Source organism: Petromyzon marinus, chromosome 51 (assembly GCF_048934315.1).
Source record: "Petromyzon marinus isolate PM22_M1 ecotype Great Lakes invasive population chromosome 51, UKy_Petmar_22M1.pri1.0, whole genome shotgun sequence".
In the NCBI taxonomy this organism is placed as follows: domain Eukaryota; kingdom Metazoa; phylum Chordata; class Hyperoartia; order Petromyzontiformes; family Petromyzontidae; genus Petromyzon; species Petromyzon marinus.
In genome coordinates this window covers 14,475,772-14,499,870 of record NC_133717.1, presented here as the reverse complement: position 1 = coordinate 14,499,870, position 24,099 = coordinate 14,475,772, and the positions used below count along the sequence as shown (strand labels likewise).

Genomic DNA, 24,099 nt, shown 5'->3' with positions numbered 1-24,099 from the left:
AAGCTTTAAATCGAAAAGTCTGTGCTGCTGTGAGGTAAACATTTGAAGTGTGGAGGCCATATCATTGTCATCATCGGCTATCCCTCGCAATCGAGGATGATTGTCTTCCAGAGAAAAGTTGGATTATCTGCGGGTCCGAAGATGGCTGAAGAGGCCGATGTGGGATTGACAAATTCTGCCGCAGCTCGGGCACGCGTGTGTCCAGAGAGTGCGTGGAACTGGATTAGTAAGTCGGGCTGCAGCGTGCTGTTTCCACCCTTCCTGCTTTTCCTCTTCTCATTCCCGCATTAGATTGTCACCCTTATTCTGACACACATAATAAGGGTAATGACGCCAAGGCTGCGAGTCACTGAGGAATGGGAGGCTCGAAGAACGTGTCTTCTTATTAAAAAAAAAACAAAGGTGGCAGCAGAGGTTGCAGTGAACTGGGAGAACAAACTGAGCGGACAGACCAACCGCGGGCATAAAGATGCAACAATGCCATGTGTGCCTTTGTGGGGGGCATTCCAACAACATCAAGAACAAATCTGGACTCCACACTTCTCTGTGAAGCCAACATTTAACAAAATGCCCCAAGAGCAGAAATTTGCACTGGCATGACATGACATTGCTGTTGAATCAAAGGACGCAGCTGAATGTTTTGGCTGCTTCATGCCAATTTGACACGAATGCTGCTGCTGGCTTGTGGCTCCAGAAAGCGACAACGACAAAAAACACCCTCAAAGTTTTACAGCCTCTGACGTGACACACGCGCAGGCAGTCTTGACACTTTACAAGACGGCAGCAGAGGCTTCATCAGTGCTACCTCCTTTGGACAGTTGCACTGGACTTTCCCAAGTCGAACTCGTCTTAGCCGAGAGCCCAGCACTGGAGAATGATTACATGCAGACTTCAAATTACAATTCCCAAATCGCCTACAAGTGTCACCTGCCACTGGGAGAGGTGAAGCATCGTACATTGCCTCCTCATACTGGAGCCACAAGAAACTACTGCCCAACACACACCACCGATGAGTAAGCGTGAGGCAAGGAGACCGAGATTACACGCGAGGCGGGCGAACCACCACCTCACCCCCACCACCGCACGGCAGGCCAGGCAGAGGCAGTACCTGGGAGTGCCATGCTAGAGGCCTCCAGGATGGTACCAAATGAGGCAGTCTTTCGGTGGCCCCGTTTGTGCCTCGATGCTGCTGTGGAGACGTCACACATAACCGTGGCATGCAGCAGCAGCAGAACACAGCGATGTGCAACCCACCAGCCTTCCCGCCAGTGCTCTACCCACCCACGAATGGGCCCGCTCAATATATTCTCCGTCATATTTATCGGAGAAGGATGTGCTTCACATTGCCCGTGTACGCACGTGCGCACGACGCCCGTTTAGTTGGAGGGATGGTTTGACGATGCAAGGACTGGACGTGGTTTTGGTGTCACCAACGCGCTTCTTGTGGCATGGCTCCTCCGTCACCATCATGCACAACGCTCTTGCGCGCCGAGCTTAGCTATCGCAGCCGCCACGAGGTTCAGTCTCTAATAGAGGTTTTTTTGGATTAGGTCGCGTGAATATTAATGTGTCGTTAAACCCGCCACCACCCGACACAGCCAATTAGTAAGGTTTGTCACATAAGCAAAACACGCCAATTCGTTGTTTATGTGACAAACCTTACTAATTAGCTGTGTCGGGTGTTGGCGGGTTTAACGACACATTTATATTCACACGATCTAACCCAAAAAAACCGTCTATTATGGACACTGCTCACTCAAGCCTACGTGTTAAACTGAGGTTGGTCTCTATGGCCTGCACCTGGTGACTAACCACCGTTAATTGGGGTTGTAGGTTTTTTTGATTGACACGTCCTTTCAAGTGACTGATGCGAGTGGTTTGGGAGGAATCGAGAGAAATTGTTGTGTTATACACAGACACCCAAAATGAATTCAAAGTGGAAGAGCTGAGGCACGGGAAGGAAGATTCCACTGAGGTGTAAAGCAACGATGGTTGCTTTCCCATGCAGGGAACTCTCTTGGTGTGCTCCTTGTGACCGCTATCGCACACAGTGATCAACAGTGTGCAGCCAGTGGATCTTTAGGTTCGAATCTGTAAGCTCGAGGGTTGTGTGCTAGTGCTATCCAGACATAACCACATTTGTGCCCTTTAAATTCAGAACATGAAAAAAATAAGCATTTTAATTGGCTCAAGTTTTTGGCAGTTACCTTCACTTTGCATTAAATAACAGATAATCGACTCCTATATTGGGTGTAAAAAATGCAACGGTAATGCCGTTTGTATCCGCCAACGTAGTACGAATGGAATGTCATCAAACACATAATGCGGTTATTAAAACGATAAGATGTTGACAAATGTAGATGGTGGCGATGCACACTGCTGTAGTCTTTATGGTTATTAGCAAGCAAACAACACTGACCTGCAGAGTTTAGTATGTTAGTGGAACAAGGGATATTAGTAATTTCCTACATGTGTTTTGACTCTTATATTTTGATTATTTTAGCTACCAAAGTCAAAAACGGAAAATTATTTTCATATACCTAGCCTACTGTTGACACCTTAGAGGCAGTTAAATTTTGATTTAAAGCTTTCGTGACTGCAGGGATTCATATTCTTGGTTCTTTCGGTAAAGTCACGTGACTTTACCGAAAGAACCAACAATATACCTTAGAGGCAGTTTAGCAAATATGCTTTAGGGTGTCGTAATTCCATTTGGTGGCTCAAACTTAAAAATGTTAAGCATCGTCACGTTGCTCTGACACGGTTAAGGAAGTTCCACGTTTCTATGTCCGAGACCTGTCTTTGTATAGGACGAGCATGGTGGTTGTCAGTTGCATTGCGCAAAAATGGATGTAATAGTGGGTGCCACGGTGGATATGAGATATTAACTCCCTCGCCTGGTATACAGGAGGTCGTGGGTTCAATCCCGACACTGTATATTTCGAGTTTGCATGTCTCTCTCCCCATGGTCGCATGGATTTTTCTCCAGGTCCTTCCGTTTTCCGGTCCACATTTATAATCGTGCCTTTTGAGTATTTAGCTGCTATAAATTTCCACGTGATGATGACAAGCCACTTCATTGAGCTATCATTTGTGATAGCCAGGTCGCTTCTGAAAAAGAGCTACATAGCTCAGTGGGCATTACCTGGTAAAATAAAAAAAAAAATGTTTTTAGTTTAGTTTAAGATTTTGGGGTAGCACCCCTTCACGCTTCTTCACCTCACACTTCCTCTGTATTCTCCGGTGCTCGGCTGCAGGCGTCGATCGACGTTTTAACACAAACTAAAGGCCTTTATCAGCCGAAGGTTCAGTAAATTGAGTTCATCATCAAAAAATGAAAGTAATTTTTTCTATAGAAACTGATTAGAGTTTAAAGAAAAAAATACATTTGTACACACAACAAAACCGAATAGAACCAAAGAGTATGGATCCTTGCAGTCACGAAAGCTTTACATCTAGAAGAGAAGTAATAGGTTGCAAATGTGCGGGACTTTGTGTCTTCGGTATGCATGGCCTACGGGGGGATCATGGAGACCACGGCATACTGAAGACACATGACCCAGATTAGTAGTAATCTTCCTGCAGGAAATGCTATTTCCAAACAGCGTAAAAATGACAACACTGCCAGCTGTTGAGCTTGAGTGTCGAGATCAGACTGCTGCACACATAAACACTCACTCCCTCTGTTGGCCTTGCAGGGTATTCGGGATTTTGCCAAGAGTGTGGATGACGAATGTGTTATTTTCACCATGATTTGGAACTTATGTTTTGATGCATTAATAATGGCAAGCCTAATGCAACCCACTATTCAATCATTTTTTTTTTAATGCCATTCGGGCAAACTATTATCGGCGGGGAGAAAAGCAAGCTAATCTGCATGAAGCCTAAAAAATAAACGTAATCTCATTCACCGGCCATTGGGCCTTTCGATTGCATTTATTTTAATTAAGACTCCAAACTCTTTTCGGTGACGACACAAACCCCATGCCCCGCAGCAACAGAATGCCCCGCAGCAACGGGTATCCGCGTGGTGCCACGCAAATCCCCTCTCTGCCCTGCGAGTGAACGACGTAAAAAACCCGGCCTCGTGAGCAGGGCCCCCCCTCCTCCCGTCGAGGCTGTGCCCCACGCAGACATTGGCCGCGGCCGCCCTCACCATCCACCCCCCCTGCCCCCCCGCCCCCACCACCCGCCACCCCCCCGAGGTACGTACATGTGGCGCCCGTCAGGATCTTGCCCTCGAGCTCGGTGAGGGTGCTAAAGTCGGCGCTCAGGCGGTGGCCCTCGAAGGCCGGCGTTCCCGCGCGGGAGTGCGCCAGGGACTCGACGCTGGAGCCACGCGACAGAGACAGCCCCGGCTTCGCTCCGCCCTCGCCCTGCGGCAACACAGACGCACGGCGGCACTCGCTGCTGCAGCAGTGGCCATCACCATACCCCCTAAGCCGCAGCAGCCAACCGGAAGCAAACCGTATGTCGAATACAAACTACGCTAGTTAACCTGACACGAGCTCCAACTGAAACTCTAACCACATTTGCAAATTTGATCACAACCCTGCAAATAACACTTATTAAACGATCTCCAAAGAGGTCTCTGAGATCTCTGGATCACCTTCTTCGAAGTACTCTGAGGTCAAGGCTCTTGATTGATTGAAAACACATTTCTTTCAAACTGTTTTTTTTTGTTTGCTTTATTGTCCTTACCCCGCATCTCCGATTAGCATGGTTGGCTACGTATAGTGCAACAGAAGTTGAACATACATACATACAAGGCTCTGTTCTCCTGAGGTGATCGGGATTTTGCCAGTGCAGCTCCCAGAATATGGAACGCTTTTGTAATAAGACAATTAGTCGTCCGAGCTGTTGCTGTCTTGAAAACTCACCTCTTTAAATTGACCTTTACCCACCCACTGGTTCTGGCCACTTACTCTGGTTCTCTGTTTATTTCCTGCTTTCCATACACGGCACATTTGTATGTGTGGATGAAATTCGCCTTACAAAATGTAATTTATTATAAGCGAATGAGAACCTAGCCCTACCTATTACACTAACCACACAAGCTACCCAGAGCTTAGCTCTGCCTCAAAAATTAACTACGATGACCAACGAGACCATAATATAGCCCTTCCCGTATTCACGACAACCAAGCAAACCCTAGCAATAGCCCTAACGACTAACCCCACTGACCACCAACCAGACCACAACACTTTCTACCCTGGATGCTACCTCTCCTCCTACCTCTCCTCCTACCTCTCCTCCTACCTCTCCTCCTACCTCTAGTCCCATCTCTAGTCCTACCTCTAGTCCTACCTCTAGTCCTACCTCTAGTCCCACCTCTAGTCCCACCTCTAGTCCCACCTCTAGTCCTACCTCTAGTCCCACCTCTAGTCCTCTAGTACCATCTCTAGTCCTACCTCTAGTCCTACCTCCAGTCCCATCTCTAGTCCTACCTCTAGTCCTACCTCTAGTCCCACCTCTAGTCCTCTAGTACCATCTCTAGTCCTACCTCTAGTCCTACCTCTAGTCCCATCTCTAGTCCTATCTCTAGTCCCATCTCTAGTCCCACCTCTAGTCCCACCTCTAGTCCCACCTCTAGTCCTATCTCTAGTCCTATCTCTAGTCCCATCTCTAGTCCCACCTCTAGTCCCACCTCTAGTCCTACCTCTAGTCCTACCTCTAGTCCCATCTCTAGTCCCACCTCTAGTCCTACCTCTAGTCCCATCTCTAGTCCCACCTCTAGTCCCACCTCTAGTACTACCTCTAGTCCTACCTCTAGTCCTACCTCTATTCCCACCTCTAGTCCCATCTCTAGTCCTACCTCTAGTACTACCTCTAGTACTACCTCTAGTCCCACCTCTAGTCCTACCTTTAGTCCCACCTCTAGTCCCACCTCTAGTCCCACCTCTAGTCCTACCTCTAGTCCCACCTCTAGTCCCACCTCTAGTCCTACCTCTAGTCCTACCTCTAGTCCCACCTCTAGTCCCACCTCTAGTCCCACCTCTAGTCCCACCTTTAGTCCTACCTCTAGTCCTACCTCTAGTCCCACCTCTAGTCCCATCTCTAGTCCCGTCTCTAGTCCTACCTCTAGTCCTACCTCTAGTCCTACCTCTAGTCCTACCTCTAGTACTACCTCTAGTACTACCTCTAGTCCCATCTCTAGTCCTACCTCTAGTCCCATCTCTAGTCCCGTCTCTAGTCCCATCTCTAGTCCTACCTCTAGTCCTACCTCTAGTCCTACCTCTAGTCCTACCTCTAGTACTACCTCTAGTCCCATCTCTAGTACTACCTCTAGTCCCATCTCTAGACCTACCTCTAGTTCTACCTCTAGTCCTACCTCTAGTCCCACCTCTAGTTCTACCTCTAGTCCCATCTCTAGTACTACCTCTAGTCCCACCTCTAGTCCCATCTCTAGTCCTACCTCTAGTACTACCTCTAGTCCCACCTCTAGTCCTACCTCTAGTCCTACCTCTAGTCCTACCTCTAGTCCTACCTCTAGTCCCACCTCTAGTCCTACCTCTAGTACTACCTCTAGTCCTACCTCTAGTCCCATCTCTAGTCCCACCTCTAGTCCCACCTCTAGTCCTACCTCTAGTCCCACCTCTAGTCCCACCTCTAGTCCCACCTCTAGTCCCACCTCTATTCCTACCTCTAGTCCTACCTCTAGTCCCATCTCTAGTCCTACCTCTAGTCCTACCTCTAGTCCCACCTCTAGTCCCACCTCTAGTCCCACCTCTAGTACTACCTCTAGTCCTACCTCTAGTCCCATCTCTAGTCCTACCTCTAGTCCCACCTCTAGTCCTACCTCTAGTCCCACCTCTAGTCCCACCTCTAGTACTATCTCCATTACTGGAGCCTCTGGATTGTCGTCGTTTTCACACTTTGCGCTTCCCAGCTCCGTCTTTCCACGCAGCAGTGTTTGATATGGGGGAGGCCTTCATCCAGCAGTGTACAGATCAATGCTGATTATGATGGTACAGCGTATCTAGATTTAATTGCATTTAGATGCAATATAAATTCACATTGTATTGTATGATGATGATGCTGAAAAACCATCCAAAAATGGATATTGGACCACACTTGCCAACCATCAACCTCCTTTTTCCAGCAGTGGATAGATCACGGCTGATGATGATATTCCTTCCCCAAAAGAGTTCACCATAGTAAGCCAACCAATTACCAACCTTCATCCAGCAGTGGATCGATCATGGCTGAGATGATGACTAAGCTTGCACATGACATTTGAGGCTATGAGCTTCCACAGACCCGTGCGAGCGTAAATCAATCTGCTGTCCCCCCACCACCCCCTCCCCCCTACCCGCCGTTTGCAGCCAGCCCCGGTGAGAGCCAGGGGAGTCGTTGCCCCCCCCCCCCCCATCAGCACACTCGGCCGGCTCACCTTGATCTGCTTGAGCTTCGACTCAAGGCGCCGCACGGTGTCGCTCAGAGTGAACGGGAGGCTCTCGTGGTCCTGGACGTCGCTCTTGTTGCTGGTGTTCGTCGACATCACCTCTGCATGGTGGAGAGGGGGGGCGGGAGGAAGGGGTGGAGGGGGGAGCAGTCGGCAACGACAGCAGCGGCAGCACTGAGCGCCTCGCCCGGTGAGCAATAGGAACAGCCCAGACATTACAACAACAATAACGATGATGACATTCGTGCATTTATCCAGAAGAGCCGCACCGTGTCTCAATACACTTTCAGGAAGGAGTATTTGGCCAATTCTTTAAGGAGTATTTTACGTGTGGAAGCAGTAGCTCGTAAAACACAGTACCAGGAAAAAAAGACAAAACTAAATCACCATCAAAAGAAACCCAGGGGCAGACTTAGTCTGCCATTGCACAGAAGAGATAACACCGGTATCACTATAAGAATGCAACACTGGGTATCCAATGAGAATGAGACTTTGCCATCGCTGGCTCGGGGCCACCAACGGAGGTGAGTGTCACCACATTCCTTGATTTAAATAAAAACTACCTGAATAATCAGATGGAAATTGAGGCTTATCGTCTGAATGGTGCCTCACCACGGTGGCGAGATATTAACTACCTCGCCTGGTATACAGGTCGTAGATCCTGACCCTGACACCTATATACGTGGAGTTTGCATGTCTCTCTCCCCGTGGATTTTTCACCGAGTCCTCCGGTTTTTCCCTCCATATTTAGAAACATGCGTTTAAGTGTATTGGGCTGCTATAAATTTCCACATGATAAGCCACTTCGTTGAGCATTCATCTGTGATAGCCAGGTCACTTATGAAAAAGAGCTATATAGCTCAGTGGGTCTTACTTGGTAAAACTAAAATAGTATTTTAATTTAAAACATATAATATCAAACCATCCATAAACAGCCTCCACAGCTTTGTAGAGTTTATGTGAACTCGCTACTGGGAACCATGAATCCCAAATGCCCACGAGGCAAAGGATTCAAAATGACCTTTCACGAAGACGTTTAAATACACCGCAAAAGGAACACGCGTTGATGTTCTGTGCAAGCACCTGTGCTCGTGGCCGAGTTGCTCTGGCTGAGGTCGGAGCTGTAGCTCGGGTACTGCAGGGGCTCCTCCGCTCCAGGGAAATACTGGGCACACGGCACAAGAGTGGGCAGCATTCGCCACATGAGCCCGTGTCTTAGCGCAGCAAGTGCTTCAGTGGATATCCACAGAGCACCCCGGTGAGTGGTACATGCTAGTGGTAGCGGATCGCGCGCTGCGCTTCAACCCCAGCGACCCTGAGTTTGAGTCCTGCTCACGGTCAACACGATTGTCTGCAGCGAGCCCTGGGCTTCCCCTAGGTCGAATCAGCCTCAAATGAGTACCTAGTGTGATGTGTAAAGCATCACCACTTGGGGGAAAAAGGCGGCTGGGTGTGGTCCTGGCCACACCACCCCCTTGTGCACTTGTCCCAATAATCTGTTAAGGCTATATGGAGGTCCTTTATCTGTGTTTGAGTGCCCGGGTGAGTGATTAACTTAATACCAAAATGAATAATAAATTATAGGTGAGTGGTGAATATATAGATGAACGATGTGCATGTATGAGCGCATGAGTGCTTTGCTTAGAGTGTGTGGGTGTGAATACAGTTGTATATGAATATCTAGACGGTTGATGTGTGCGTGCGTGTGAATATTAGTGTCCTGGGTGAGTTACGTTCACAGGGGTACTGATGCCCGGATGAGCGGTGTGCATGGTCAGGCAAAATTGCACCTTCATGAGGTGTATCATAATGCGCACGATCTCCTCCATGGAGGGCCGGAGTGCCGGCTCCTTGTCCCAGCATCGCGTCATGAGGCCCTCGATCGGCTTGGGCAGGTTTTTAATGAGCGGGGGCCGGGTTCCTGAAATGATGCACACAGCCCTCACTGTTAAAAGTCAAACCGTAGCGCGGTGAACGCATCCTCGTTGTCGGTGCGCAGTTGCAAACCTTCACGAGACTGACTGTTTTACAAGAATTCGTTTATTATCTCCCATTGGCAGACGCTAGTGCTCAGGGCCATGTTGATATGCAGTAAATCTGTGCCAAAGACCCACACGTTGAGCATCTCCACCGCTAATGGCACGCCAGTTATTAATACCCAGTTATTCTTCATGGAAAATCGAATTGCTTCTGCGAACACATTTTTAAATGGCATTTAAAACAATTTATATAATGCATTCGGGGTGGAATGGAAAATAGTGTAAAGTATAAAATGCAATAGGCAGTTCCCCCACCCCGTGCTCCCTCCCCAAACTCTGCCCACAATGAAGCCCCAACATTCACGATACAATTTTTTAAAATTTAAACCGCATCCACATAAAAATGCATCTAAAGATGCCGAAAAAAGATCGTGTGGACAGTAACATACACAGTGTGCGCGAATTTAGTAGGGGTAGAGAAGGAACAGCAGGCTCGACAAGTTTCGTACCGAGGTGGACAGTAACATACACAGTGCGCGCGAATTTAGTAGAAGTAGAGAAGGAACAGCAGCCTCGACAAAACACGTACCGTTGTGCACGGCCCACATGATGCGGAACGCGGGGCCTCCAATCTCGTCAAACGGCTTGCGGCGAGTGATGACTTCCCACAGGATGATGCCCCAGCTGAACACGTCGCACTTCTCACTGTAGTTGCTGCCTGTACAGACAAAGATTCTCATAGAGCCGTTTACAGACTGTCGAGCCTAAGTCCTGTTAAGCAAGCACCAATGAATCATCATCATCATCATCACTGTCGTTTCGTGTCGATCAACCAACACATTCAGACCAATGATGAATCATTTGAAGGCACTGGTGCTCCTGCTGCAGCAAGACAGCTTAACACAGCACAAAGACACACACACAAAGACCCCCTGTATAGCCTTCACAACTTGTTGGGGCAAGTGCTATTAGTGAGCACCTATGAAGGTTGGCATGGCACATGGGGGAGGGGGGGTATATATGGGCAGCACCACACCCGACCGCCTTGGTCTCCCCAATGGCGATGTTTACACACCACACCAGGTACTCATTTGAGGCTGAGTCGATCTAGAGGAAGTCCAGGTTCAGATAATCGTCACTGGTGTTGATCGTGAGAAGAAATCGAACCCAGTTCGGCAGGTTTGTAGCACAGCGCAAAGACAAAGATCTCCCGTGTAGCCTTAACAGTCTGTTGGGGCAAGTGCTGTTAGCGAGCAGCACCTATGAAGGCCGGTACGGCACACGAGGGGGTGGGTGGCCAACACCACGCCCGGCCGCCTTTGTATCCCTAGTGGCGATGTTTGACACTGCACTAGGTACTCATTTGAGGCTGAGTCAACCTAGGGGAAGCCCAGGACCGGTTCAGATAATCGTTAATGGTGTTGATCATAAGAGGAAATCGAACTCGGTTCCCCGGGTTTGTGGAGCAGCGTGCGCACACATACACCCACCGGGACGCATGGCTCATCGTCATCCCGCTGTCGGCGGAGAAACACAAATCATCTGCGTCCCATTGCCCACAGGACTCTCACCTCATCGCTCCCCCACCCACCATCACAACTCAATGTCTGGTGAGGTTCAGAATCGATGCAATATCGATACAACGATGATGTCAATTTGTTCGGAAATAAAAAGCCCCGCTGGATTTGCAAGACTTTCATATGGGATGAAAGGCCAAATCCAACTGTGAGATGAAACCACAATATCCGGCGAAAACTCCACTTAGGAGCTGACAGAATGGGATTTTTTACACAAATGGTCCACTTTGCAGCTCAGCCAGTTAAGGAGTTTCATCAATCTATACGATGGTTATTTTACAAAGTGCTGGTTACAGGTGAACCTAACAATCAATGGGGTCAACATTTCCTCTAATTAACACTGGACTTCTGAATTCACATTCATGAGACCCCATACAGTCAACATTATCATCCACATTTGAAATGCAAATTGAGACACTGTTAAAGGCTGTTCAGATGTGACGATCCATAGAAAATTTTACATTTGCAACAGGCGTGATCAATTCAGGTTTAATAAACCCAAGAAATTGGTTCAACAGGTGAACAAACATGTGGTCTTAATGCATACACGAGCTCCGAATAGAATACCGCCACTTAATATGCATCTTCAAAAGACAACGAACGTGGTTCTACCCTTGACAGGTGTTCATCTGCAGCACTTGCCACCTACAGACTGAAGGCTAGAGGAAGAGGGAAAAATCAGTTTCTTGTGTGCGTATCTCTTCGTGTTTCTGCGAGTCTGTGCATGTGCGCGTGTGTGTGCGTGTGCGAGCGTCACCTTCAAACACCTCTGGGGCCATCCAGGCAGCACTGCCCTTGTTGTTTGTCATGTGGGTCTGGATGTCGCAGGCCGTGCCAAAGTCGCAGATTTTTAAGATCGTCCCTCCAGATATGAGCAGCAAGCTGCAAAGGCAAATCCAGTTGAGCAAATGAGAGCGCCTTTCACATTTTGCCCCCCAGTGACTCCCTAGTTCACTCCCAGAGGTCATGTGAGGGTCCCTCACTTTAATCTGTAAGAAGCGATCGCATCAGAAAAATCTTGCAAATCTCTTCACTGGCTCCCATTTCAGACGCAGATCAATAACAGTGGTATGGGCATTGGACAGCACGCCCAGCTCCGAAAGCTTATTTGGTGCACAAATACAGAAGGATCCATTTATCCCTCTACACGGTCAAGGAGTGCGATTTAATGTTGATGGGAGGATAGGCTCTTTGAAGTATGTCAGGTGAAGGCATTTTATTTAACTTCTGGGTGAGTGCCCAAAGTGGCGTGCATCTCTCTCCCATCTTCAGACAATAAACCTTCGCTCGACGTTTTCGATGCCGTCACACTATTTAACGACAATCATGCTACAGCCACGGCGTTTACATGGGTAAACCCAATGGCGGAGCCAGGATTTTCAGGTAGCGGGGGAAACCCCTCTATCAATGAAAAATGATAAGAGTTGTTAGTAAGTAAGGACTTGTCCCTTGCTTTTTATTCGACGCGTGTGCGACGATGGTGCAGCCATCGATCGAGGGTCGAATTCGAACCGTGTGTGATCGGCATCGCGCTCGCTGAAGGTGTTTGCCTTCAGCGAAGTCGTGTCCTGTAGACGCAACTGCGCACAATTTTGTGAGTCACTTGTAACCGCTTTGCCGTTACTTATTGCCAATTATGGACTCAGACTATTGTCCTATCATCTCATAGAGTCCCTGGCATGTAATAATAATATGCTACACAGTGGCAGTGGGGATCGCAAAATGCCGATTTATTACTAATAAACCCCAATGATCTGATCAAAATTATGGATTTTGATCGGATCATTGGGGGGGCACATGCCACCCACTCCCACTGGCTCTGCCAGTGGGTAAACCTGTTCTCCAGCCAACCTCATGAAAAAAACTTTATAGCCCTTTTGACACGGTACCACAGTTCACGAAATCGCTGAAGACTGCACCCACAGAATTAGCGTACTCACCGGATGAATACAATGATCTAGAGCAGTGGTTCTTAACCTGGGGTACATGCACCCCCTGGGGGTGCGAGATGCCTTTTCTGGGGGTGCGATAGATGCCAGATTTATTTAGAAGGTATACAATCCAAACACAAACTACGCACAACTACTTTGTTTCATCAAACCCTATGTATTTATAAACATTATACATTTTTTTAACCATTGAGAACCAAAGGGGTCCAAGGCTGCAGCAAAGGTTAAGAACTACTGCTCTAGGAACTTGAGGAACAAGGCGATATGGCACGGGTAGGGTGCTTGCTCGCGCACGTGCGGGATTTATTTTTTATAAAAGTTTTTTTTCTTATACTTGGTTCTTTCGGTAAAGTCACGTAGACGGGAACAATAAAATTATAAAAAATATAAAACAATAAAATTATCACGACGTTTCCACTGCAACACAAGCAATCATCATCAGGTGTGAAAACCACAGCAAGAAAATTTGAAAAAAGTGGCAGTTTTTTTTTACGTTAGCACCACGGAGAGAAATTTGGCAGTTATTCAGATGGACGAGTCCAGCTATGTTCGGAAAAGAAGGAGGGGGGGGGACGAAAATAATAGATGCGGTCTGAAAGCCACCGTAAGCGTGAACAATCAATTACGTGACTTTACCGAAAGAACCAAGAATATGAATCCCTGCAGTCACGAAAGCTTTAAATCAAAAGGTTTTTTTTTCTTTTTAAACCTGTTTAAGGACACATTTATATTTACGCGATCTAACCCAAACAAAAAAACCTAGATTATGGATGATTATTGGTCGCAAAAGTCTACGTGTTAAACTGGAGTTATTTTTTTCACAAGGAGGAGAGATGGGCAAGGCCCTCGACTCACTTGGGCGGTTTGAGGTCACGGTGGATGAGAGCCTTGGGCTTCATGCAGTGCAGGTAGGCCACACCCTGCGCGCACTGCAGGCACCAGCGCATGGCGTGCGCCGCCGTGTAGTAAGGCAGCGGCTCCGCTCCGTGCAGCACTGGGCAAACGGGGAGCACGCCGATGGAACCCCAGAGACTGCTCCGTCTCTTGCCTATTGTCTAGAAACCCTTTCTGATTCTTGTCAGTACAATGATTGGCTATGGACCCCCACACCAGACTCTGGGATTGTCAGTCTGTTGTTTAAACGGCTTATCAACATCCCAGTGGCAAGATGTTAACGATCTCACCTGGTATACGGGAGGTTGTGGGTTCGATCCTGACCCTGACGCCTGTGTGTTGGAGTTTGCATGTCTCTGTCCTCGTGGTCACGTGGATTTTTTTCCGGGTCCTCTGGTTTATCCCTCCACATTTAGAAACACGTGTATAAGAGTATTTGGCTGCTATAAATTTCCACGTGATAAGCAACTTCATTGGGCTATCATTTGTGGCCAGGTCGCCTCTGAAAAAGAGCTACATAGCTCAGTGGCTCCTCCCTGGTAAAATAAAACAGTTTAGTTTCATGGTTTTAGTTTAATCTACCTTCTAGAGACACCATAAGACTATTAACCTCAATGCACCTGAATGGACCTCTACACTCCATTCAGACTAAAGGCCTCTAGGGATTCGCCCCATCGCAATTCAATGAGCGAATCAAATGTTTGTTTGGTCATTAATGTAGTGGCATCCAGTTGCATCAGAGGGTCATGGTTACAAGGAGTGGGTATCAAAACATAACCGACTCTTATGTGCATGCTTGAATGCATGCATGTATATTGAGCATAATTATACATTTTAATCAATGCTAGATCTGAGCTAACTCCAATGGCACAGAGTGAATGTGATTAGTGTTGTATGTATGCATGTAGAACTTATTTCACACCATCACAAGCTTCCCTCACCGTTATAGAGGGAGCCTCCTTCAGCATACTCCATCACCAGACAGACCTGCTCGCCAAAAAAGCAAACATCCCGTCAGTATTCGCACGTACGAATAAACAAGTGGGAAATTACACATTCGTCACCATAAGGCACAGCAGTTTGCACAATATCCGACTTCTCTCATGCAAAGTAGTGTTTTTTACAAACCACACTAAATCCAAATGTGTAGCTGGTGATAATTTTTTGATAACGTTTTCAAAAGCTACCAGCTAGAGACTAAATCGGGAAGGCCTCCCAACCTCCCGTCCATGCTACAATCACAGAAAAAATCCATACTACAGAATCGAATTCAGATTAATTTAATGCAAATGTCATGGGCATTTATTTTTGGAATTCTTGCACAAAGCAGTGCACCATTCCGTGTTCGAGCACGGCATTAGGAAGGGGGCATCACAGAACTTTTCAGGTCCTTCAACTGTTCCTTATGTGTGCTTGGGCTACCAAACTGCCTCGCTTGCCCTGCTCTCCAGTAGTTTATCGCTTGGCGATCATATCGAATTATTTCATAGTCCACATTGCAAGAAAGATATACAAATTAAGAACTAAAAGTCAATAAGATATAAGGTTTCTGTGCAGTCATTGATTTCACCATCAGAAAGAACCCAAGAGTATAAAACAACATAATTTAATCAGGGGCAGTTGACTGAATTTAAACCCAGGGTCTCAGTGGTGAGGGCTCAGCGCCCCGACATGGCATCACATCCTGAGTAACTCGGCGAGCCATATGGATATGATTATAACTTTACTTTAAGGGGCACCACGGTGGCAAGATGTTAACTACCTCGCCTGGTATGCAGGAAGTCAGGGATTTGATCCTGTCCCTGACACCTGTATATTTGGAGTTTGCATGTTCTCCCTGTAGTCACGTGGATTTTTTCTCCGGGTCCTCCGGTTATTCCCTCCATAATTAGAAACATGCCTTTAGGTTTTGATTTAAAGCTTTCGTGACTGCAGTAATTCATATTCTTAGTTTTTTCGGTAAAGTCACGTTGAAGAGAAACAACAAAATAACAAAATATATATAAAACAATAAAAAATTCTCACGACGTTTCGACCATAACTCAAACGGTCGAAACGTCGTGAGAATTTTTTATTGTTTTATATATATTTTGTTATTTTGTTGTTTCTCTTCAACGTGACTTTACCGAAAAAACTAAGAATATGCCTTTAGGTTATTTAAATTATTTTGCTGCTATAAAATTCCACGAAATAAACACAAATTATATCACTAAGTAGATAGCAGAGCCACGCCAATGAAAATCAATCAAACTCCACCCACTGTTGTAAAGATATGCAACTACTGTACTGTAGAGGCAATCACGTCAATTTCAGATTAACCGGAGCACATATTTGTTCAGTTTAAGCACGTGACTTGTAATACACATTTCCAAGAATAACAATGTATAACCGTTTTTATATTATTCATTTGGGCTTAAGGGAAAATCCATGACTTATTAATTTCTGTCAAAATCTCAGGTGCGCTGTTAATCCAGAAATTGTACAAACCGCACATGGATAATTGAGAGTCTACTGTATGTGATTTGGGCCCATCCATGCGAATACTGCCACAAAATCGTTAACACCCACACACCACATGCGGAACAATGTGGAAATATCCCCCCAAAAATACTGGGTGATAAAATTATTGTTGCTGTGCAAATAAAAGCAACTTTAAAAACAACATTGACACATGGAACTTAACCTTCTGATGGTATACACACTTTAGAAAAATAAAACTAAGTGCAAGGAAGAAACACACACATATACGGTGGTGGCATGAGCGTCATTTGCTCTTGAATGCATTCACAGAGATTGTGGAAACGGCACTCACAGGGTTCAGGCAGGCTCCGTACAGCCTCACTATGTTGGGATGGTTGACCCTCGACAGCTGCCGTAGCTGGAGATAACGAGGATATCAAAACGCACGCACAAAGATACAATTGAGCACGTACAATTGAAGTCCACCGTGAAGCAAAAATTGCTTTTAAACAATGCAGGATAATGCGAGTAATATCTAGGCATCCAAAAAAAACTTCTGGTGAGCACAAAAGAGAGCAGACATTGGGCAGAGCACAGTCTGAAAGGAACTCACAAAAGCCATCAGAACATTACGCTGGCACTGCTGTGATCGAGAGTTTGAATTAGGGCAGATAAAACTGTGATTAACACCGGGTCCAACATTTTTAGTAAGTTGATGCCTTAGCCCAGTCACAAATGACCGAATAGAGGACCATAAGTTAACAAAAAATGTGGTGTTGAATTAAATTTGATCCAGTAGAGCTATGAGGCCTGCATTTTATTCATGAGGGAGGAATGAAAATGCAACAAACCAGTCACAAGGAAAAGTGTTATGTGGCATTAGGTACCAGACCAACGATGTAAGTAGAATTTGAGTCGTCCTGCGCCATATGATTCCTTGTTGCGAGACTGCTGTTCATTGTTGTACCAGAAAAGTCAAGATTCTCATGCCTCGACTGGAGCAGTTAATTGTGGGATATCAAATGTGATTAAGACAAAAGACTTCAAAAGCTTCAAATGTGGGCTTTGTTTTTTGCCAGCTCAGTGTACTGACCCTTGAGTCAACTGGTTTGCAAGTTATAGTGATCTGAGATTCAACATAATTATATTCTATTTCTTAAATATAGCTGCAATAATCATACTGCAGCATTTAGTTTTGTTTAGAACTTTTATTTTTTTAAATCCGAAAGGTTTAGCGAACTATTGTAATGATCCGGTCAGAAGATAACTTCTGCTCGGGGTGCGTGGACAATGTTGCGATCTCACCTCCACAATGAAGGCCTTCCTTTCTGACTCGCTTTCTATCTGCTTGATGGCCACGTCCATGCCCCGCCACTTGGCTTTGCACACCACTCCAAACGCTCCCCTTCCCACCACCTGGGCGACAATCGACATCATCGACTACAAATTCCACATCCACCAAAATGAGCGCCCAGAGTTCAAACCATGGTACACAAGTATGCTTTATCAATTTATTATTTTATTCTCATTCTACGTGACTTTACCGAAAGAACCAAAGAAGATGAATCATTGCAGTCACGAAAGCTTTAAATCGAAAAGTATGCTATTATTTGCACTCATAGACGTTGATCGTATGGGGTGAAGGTGAATATGGACTTTTTCCATTCAATCCAGCTCACATTCTCTCGGAAAGAACTCATTAGTACATTGCAGCCTTTCCTCATTTTCACAGGGGGACGATAGCGAGAGCAGAATGCATGACACACAAAACCAGATCACATCTTTACTCATTCCGTTTTGAATTTACAATATTCTTAACATTGACTGTATCGAGCCCCACGCCGCTACCCCCCCCCCCCCCCCCCTTAGTTATTTATGCCCTCCTTTTAAACAAGGTTATGCTGCAGCGCTGCTCGGGGTGGAACAATTAAAAATCACCACCGGTGCCCACTGCCCCTTCGTGTCATCCCCCGCTCCTCCTAATAAATGGCGCATGCACATCGTGAATGTACCATTCGAGCGATGTCGTCGGATCGAGCGAGTTTCGCGGTGCACTGTAACGGGCTCATGCTTTGTTCAATAAAAGAAAAAAGAAAATCACCACCAGCGATCCAAAGAATTTCGAGGGTTCTATTCAAGAACTGCCACAGGGGTAGTATGAATCCATTACTTTTAGCATATGTGAATTAAAAAAAAAAGTTGAGTTACAAACGAGAAATGTGAGCATGTCTGACGAATGAATCAATTATGTTTAAAAATTAAAACAGTAGGTTATTCAACTTGTTCTAAATAAAAACAGGGCAGCTTGGGATTGAATAAGTCGAGTTATGGTCCTGCGTCTTAACAGAAATCCAGTGAAAAGGCAGTTTATTTTGTAACTGGCATAACCAACAGCATTAATAATTGTCAGACTATTCTTTACTAAGTCTACAGGTGTAGGGTCACTCAAAAGTGATATTGTCAAATAAAATATGCCACCGCCAAACAGCAGCTTGATGGCTGAATTGTTTAAAATGCAAATATTTAGGAAATCTGCGAGTCGCATATTGAAATGCTGTCAAAGCCGGGCATTAGCTCGCACATGCATGTATGTATGTTGAACTTCTTTCACGCAGTACGTAGCCAACCGTGCTAATCGAAGGTGCACATGCCGCTTGGCTAGCCAAGGAAGTGTGTGTCTGGACGGGGTAAATATATGCGTGTGTTCAAATGTCATTGGCGAAGAGACTTTTTACGAGCAAAGAAAGCCAAAAACTCAAAGGGAAAGAGAATGTCGGTTAAAGGGTGGTTGGGGTAGCTATGATAGGATTGGTGGCTAAATTAGGAATGGTTGAGAAAGGATGAGAAGGCCCCAAATTGTTTAAAAAGGGGTGGTGTTAACAATCGTTTGGCAAGCCTTGGTGTAAAGCTCCATACAGGCTGCAACACAAGCAATCATCATCAGGTGTGAAAACCACAGCAAGAACATTTTCTTGCTGTGGTTTTCACACCTGATCCACAGCAAGAACATTTTCTTGCTGTGGTTTTCACACCTGATGATGATTGCTTGTGTTGCAGTCGAAACGTCGTGAGAATTGTATTGTTTTATATTTTTATTATTTTATTGTTTCCCTTCTACGTGACTTTACCGAAAGAACCAAGAATATACTTTGTTTAGTTAACCAGTTCAGCACACCTCCTGATGCCATGGAAAGAAAGGAAAGTACTCAAATTGTAATTGTTGCGGGTTTACTTTCCAACACACTGGTGTACTGAAATAGTAACAAATTGGCATGTTTCGTTTACGTGACAAACCTTACTGATTGGCTGAGGTGGCGGGTTGAACGACACATTTATATATACGCCCTCTAACCTAAATGCTTTTTTTATTATGGAGTATACTTCGTGCTGGGCTCCTCTTCACTCGTGATATGTCCACGGCCTCCCCGTGCCATGCGGAGTCATGGTGGTCATTTGCCAAATTCTACACCACGCTGGTCAATGCAACCCGCAACAGTCTATATCATCTGTGCCATGCAGCGTGATCACCATCGGAGTGCTATCCACGCTCAATCCCCGCTTAGATTGTGAGATCTGATGAGTTACATCGGGTGCGTTCTGAGTGAGGGTGGAGTTACGATGGTTAGGGTGGAAGGGAGCACTCACCTCCTCCACGATGATCTCATCGGAGTCGATCTCCTCCACGAACCCAGGCGGCGTTGCCTCCATGTCGCCACTCATCGGCCCCGTCGCCATCCCTCAGCCAGCGCCAGCGAGATCGAGGGCAGCAGAGCCACGGCGCTCCTCCTGCAGCAGCAGCAGCATCATCAGTGTCGTCGTTTCGTGTCAATCAACCAAAACATTCAAATCAGTGACGACCATTTGAGGGCACTGACGCTCCTCCTGCGGCAGGAAAGCTTTACTCAGCACAAACACACAAACAAAGACCCCCGTATAGCCTGAACATGTTGTTGGGGCAAGTGCTATTAGTGAGCACCTATGAAGGTCGGCACAGTGCACAAGGATGTGTGCGGATAGTACCACACCCGGCCGCCTTTGTCTCCCGAGTGGCGATGTCATTTGAGGAACACACACATGGGACACACAAACATGCGCATGTGTTCCATGTGTGCAATTGTAGGGATTCATTGTACCCATTCCGACAAGCAAGCGGGTATCAGGACTCAAGGCAAGTGAAAATAAAACATGTTTTTCTATTTATGTTACTTTCATTTATGTTTTATTTACTATACAATAGGTATTACAGTATTACATGCAAATGTACATTTCCTCTTATTGATGAGTTTAACAATAATTCCCAATATTGTTGACCCGTAACACATTTTATAACACTGACCGTATGTGCATTTAAATACAGTACATTGCAGTGTTTAGACTTATGAACAATTCGACTTACGAATGGGCCTCAAGAACGTAAGCCGTTCGTAAGTCGAGGAGTGCCCATACACATTACCATGGTCCATGGAGATAGCTCCATTCCCTTCTGCTCTGAAGTGGCCCTGCAGCCTATGATCTGCTGTGCCTCTGTGGCCACCCATCCAAGCACTATCCAGATTCAACCCTGCTGCCGATATATGACATATGGTACATTCCGAGCGACTTTGTCAGACGCTAGAAAAGGAGCACTCCGAACGAAAGAGCTGAAGCGGAATTTTGAAAGTTATAGACGACAGGCGTATTGTTACAAGACTCAGTCTATTGAGACCCTATCAAAGACCAGGTGTAATGTTACAAGACTCAGTCTATTGAGACCCTATCAGAGACCAGGTGTATTGTTACAAGACTCAGTCTATTGTCTAAAGACCCTATCAGAGACCAGGCGTATTGTTACAAGACTCAGTCTATTGTCTAAAGACCCTATCAGAGACCAGGCGTATTGTTACAAGACTGTCTATTGTCTAAAGACCCTATCAGAGACCAGGCGTATTGTTACAACACTCAGTCTATTGTCTAAAGACCCTATCAGAGACCAGTCAGTCTATTGTCTAGAAACCCCATCAGAGACCGGTCATTCTATTGTCTAGAGACCCCATCAGAACAGTCAGTCTATTGTCTAGAAACCCCATCTAAGATCGGTCAGTCTTTTGTCTAGAGACCCCATGAAAGACCGGTCAGTCTTTTGTCTAGAGACCCCATCAAACCAGTCAGTCTATTGTCCAGAGACCCCATCAGAACAGTCAGTCTAATGTCCAGAGACCCCATCAGACCAGTCAGTCTATTGTCCAGAGACCCCATCAGAGACCGGTCAGTCTATTGTCTAGAGACCCAATCAGACACCAGTCAGTCTATTCTCTAGAGACCCCATCAGAGACCAGTCAGTCTATTCTCTCGAGACCCCATCAGAGAGCGGTCAGTCTATTGTCGAGAGACTCCATCAGAGACCAGTCAGTCTATTGTCTAGAGACCTCATCAGAGACCAGTCAGTTTATTGTCTAGAGACCCCATCAAAGACCAGTCAGTCTATTGTCTAGAGACTCCATCAGAGACCGGTCACTCTATTCTCTAGAGACCCCATCAGAGACCAGTCAGTCTATTCTCTAGAAACCACATCAGAGACCGGTCAGTCTATTGTCTAGAGACCCCATCAGAGACCGGTCAGTCTATTGTCTAGAGACCCTATCAGAGACCAGTCAGTCCATTGTCTAGAGACCTCATCAGAGACCGGTCAGTCTATTGTCCAGAGACCCCATCAGAGACCGGTCAGTCTATTGTCCAGAGACCCTATCAGAGACCAGTCAGTCCATTGTCTAGAGACCTCATCAGAGACCGGTCAGTCTATTGTCTAGAGACCCCAACAGAGACCGGTCTGATGGGGGTCTCAACAGTGCAACATTTATACATACATAACGGGTATCCCATCGGAGACCGGTCAATAAGTTTTTTTGTTCGCCATCACTTTTTTAAATCCAGTAGCTTAGACCAGGCTTCTGTGTACAAACGTGTAAGACAGTGGTTTGTCTTATGATGCCTGGAATGTCAGTGTGTGGGTGTGCGTGCAAGCTAGGTAAACTTGCAGTTGCAATGTGAGTTTCGTAAACATGCACACACATACAAGAACTCTCTTTCCTTCGTTTGTATGGTAAATGTCACAAGGCATCTTCATTATTGAGTGGAGCGTTGGCGCAGTGCTTCGCCCACACCTCAGTTTTTGTTTCAGATTACCCGCCACGGCTAACATCAGTGGCGAACGCCACCTAAGCCGGGTTATCCCCAGCACCCTGTTCACCAATCCGAACTGGACCAGCGTGGTGAAGTATGGTCAATCTTCCAAACCGACACGGCGTTTGGGGAGGGCCCTCTTTCTCGTATCCAGGAAAAGCAGTGGATTGGCCAAAGAGCAGGAGAGGAAGGGCAGGATGAGTGGAAGGGCAGGAGATGTGGAAGGGCAGGATGAGAGGAAGGGCAGGATGAGAGGAAGGGCAGGATGAGAGGAAGGACAGGATGAGTGGAAGGGCAGGGTGAGTGGAAGGGCAGGGTAAGAGGAAGGGCAGGGTGAGTGGAAGGGCAGGGTGAGAGGAAGGGCAGGGTGAGTGGAAGGGCAGGGTGAGTTGAAGGGCAGGATGAGTTGAAGGGCAGGATGAGTGGAAGGGCAGGATGAGTGGAAGGGCAGGATGAGAGGAAGGGCAGGATGAGAGGAAGGGCAGGAGATGTGTAAGGGCAGGAGAAGTGGAAGAAGCATAGCAGCTTAAAGCTCTCGTGACTGCAGGATTTCATATTCTTGGGTCTTTAGGTAGTCACGTAGATAGGGTCAAAGAAAATTACAAAAAACTACGACGTTTCGATCGCAACACAAGCGGTCGTCTTCTTTTCCTTAAGACGACCGCTTGTGTTGCGATCGAAACGTCGTAGTTTTTTGTTATTTTATTTGACCCTATCTACGTGACTTTACCTAAAGACCCATGAATATGAATTGGTATCGCAGCTGTCACATCGACTAATGAACAGTGACCCGCGGGGTTCGGGTCTGGCAGGGAAATGCCGCTCCACCTCGGATGTCGATTTAACGTCGGCGAGGAGCTCGGGACGCGGCCCCCCCTCCGCCTCCGCTCCCTCCCACGCGAGCCCCCCACAGCCCCCCAGAGCCCCCCTCAGCCCCCCAGAGCCCTCCTTTCCCCGCACACGCGAGAGACACTGACGGGTGGCGACGGGTTGATTGCTGTGATCGTTGTCCCGAGCCGCCGCAACCACCGCCACTGCCGCCGTCACCAACACCAACCACCACTGCCGTCACCACCACCACCAACCACCACTGCCGTCTCCACCACCACCAACCACGACTGCCGTCACCACCACCGAACACCGCCGCCGCTGTTCCGCGCCGCTCCCCATGCACACGGTGGTGATGGTGCTGGTGGAAGCGGGCGGGGGCTGGGTGGGGGCCGCTTCCGCTTGCGGGATGCGTGACGTCATCCACCCCCCGTGCTCCCCTGTCGGCCATCTTGCTTGGGGCTTCGTGAACGCAAAGGCGCCGCGCGGCACAGAAGGGAACGTGGCAGGTGGTGGTGGTGCTGGGGTCTGCGATACCGCTAGGGTGGTGGCAGTGGCGGGATTGTTGTGGGTGGGATTGTTCAGGATGGGATTGTTCAGGATGGGATTGTTCATGTTGGGTGGCTGGAATTGTTCAGGGTGGGTGGGTGGGATTGTTCAAGGTGGGATTGTTCAGGGTGGGATTGTTCAGGGTGGGTGGGATTGTTCATGGTGGGTGGGATTGTTCAGGTCAGTGGCTGGGATTGTTCATGGTGGGTGGGATTGTTCAGGTGAGTGGCTGGGATTGTTCAGGGTGGGTGGCTGGGATTGTTCAGTGTGGGTGGGATTGTTCAGGGTTGGTGGGTGGG

At 47.0% G+C, this 24,099-nt stretch overlaps 1 protein-coding gene across 4 annotated transcripts in view; it reads right to left on the bottom strand.

Moving 5' to 3' along the window:
- The window catches only part of MAP3K7 (mitogen-activated protein kinase kinase kinase 7), a 32,893-nt gene extending 9,248 nt beyond the window's left edge, over positions 1-23,645 (bottom strand). The window contains exons 1-13 of one of the 4 annotated variants that reach the window (XM_032973625.2): positions 23,252-23,645; positions 19,910-20,050; positions 17,570-17,680; positions 16,617-16,682; positions 14,746-14,791; positions 13,766-13,904; positions 11,719-11,843; positions 9,974-10,102; positions 9,196-9,326; positions 8,489-8,570; positions 7,394-7,506; positions 4,214-4,376; positions 1,109-1,189 (exon numbers count right to left, since the gene is read on the bottom strand). In XM_032973625.2, coding sequence (XP_032829516.1) covers positions 1,109-1,189; positions 4,214-4,376; positions 7,394-7,506; positions 8,489-8,570; positions 9,196-9,326; positions 9,974-10,102; positions 11,719-11,843; positions 13,766-13,904; positions 14,746-14,791; positions 16,617-16,682; positions 17,570-17,680; positions 19,910-19,999 — 1,276 coding nt within the window. In that variant the 5' untranslated portion in view covers positions 20,000-20,050; positions 23,252-23,645. The remainder of the gene's footprint in view (positions 1-1,108; positions 1,190-4,213; positions 4,377-7,393; positions 7,507-8,488; positions 8,571-9,195; positions 9,327-9,973; positions 10,103-11,718; positions 11,844-13,765; positions 13,905-14,745; positions 14,792-16,616; positions 16,683-17,569; positions 17,681-19,909; positions 20,051-23,251) is intronic. The other 3 variants (XM_032973624.2, XM_076075010.1, XM_076075011.1) reach the window with 3 other exon arrangements.
- Between the last annotated feature and the right edge of the window lie 454 nt (positions 23,646-24,099).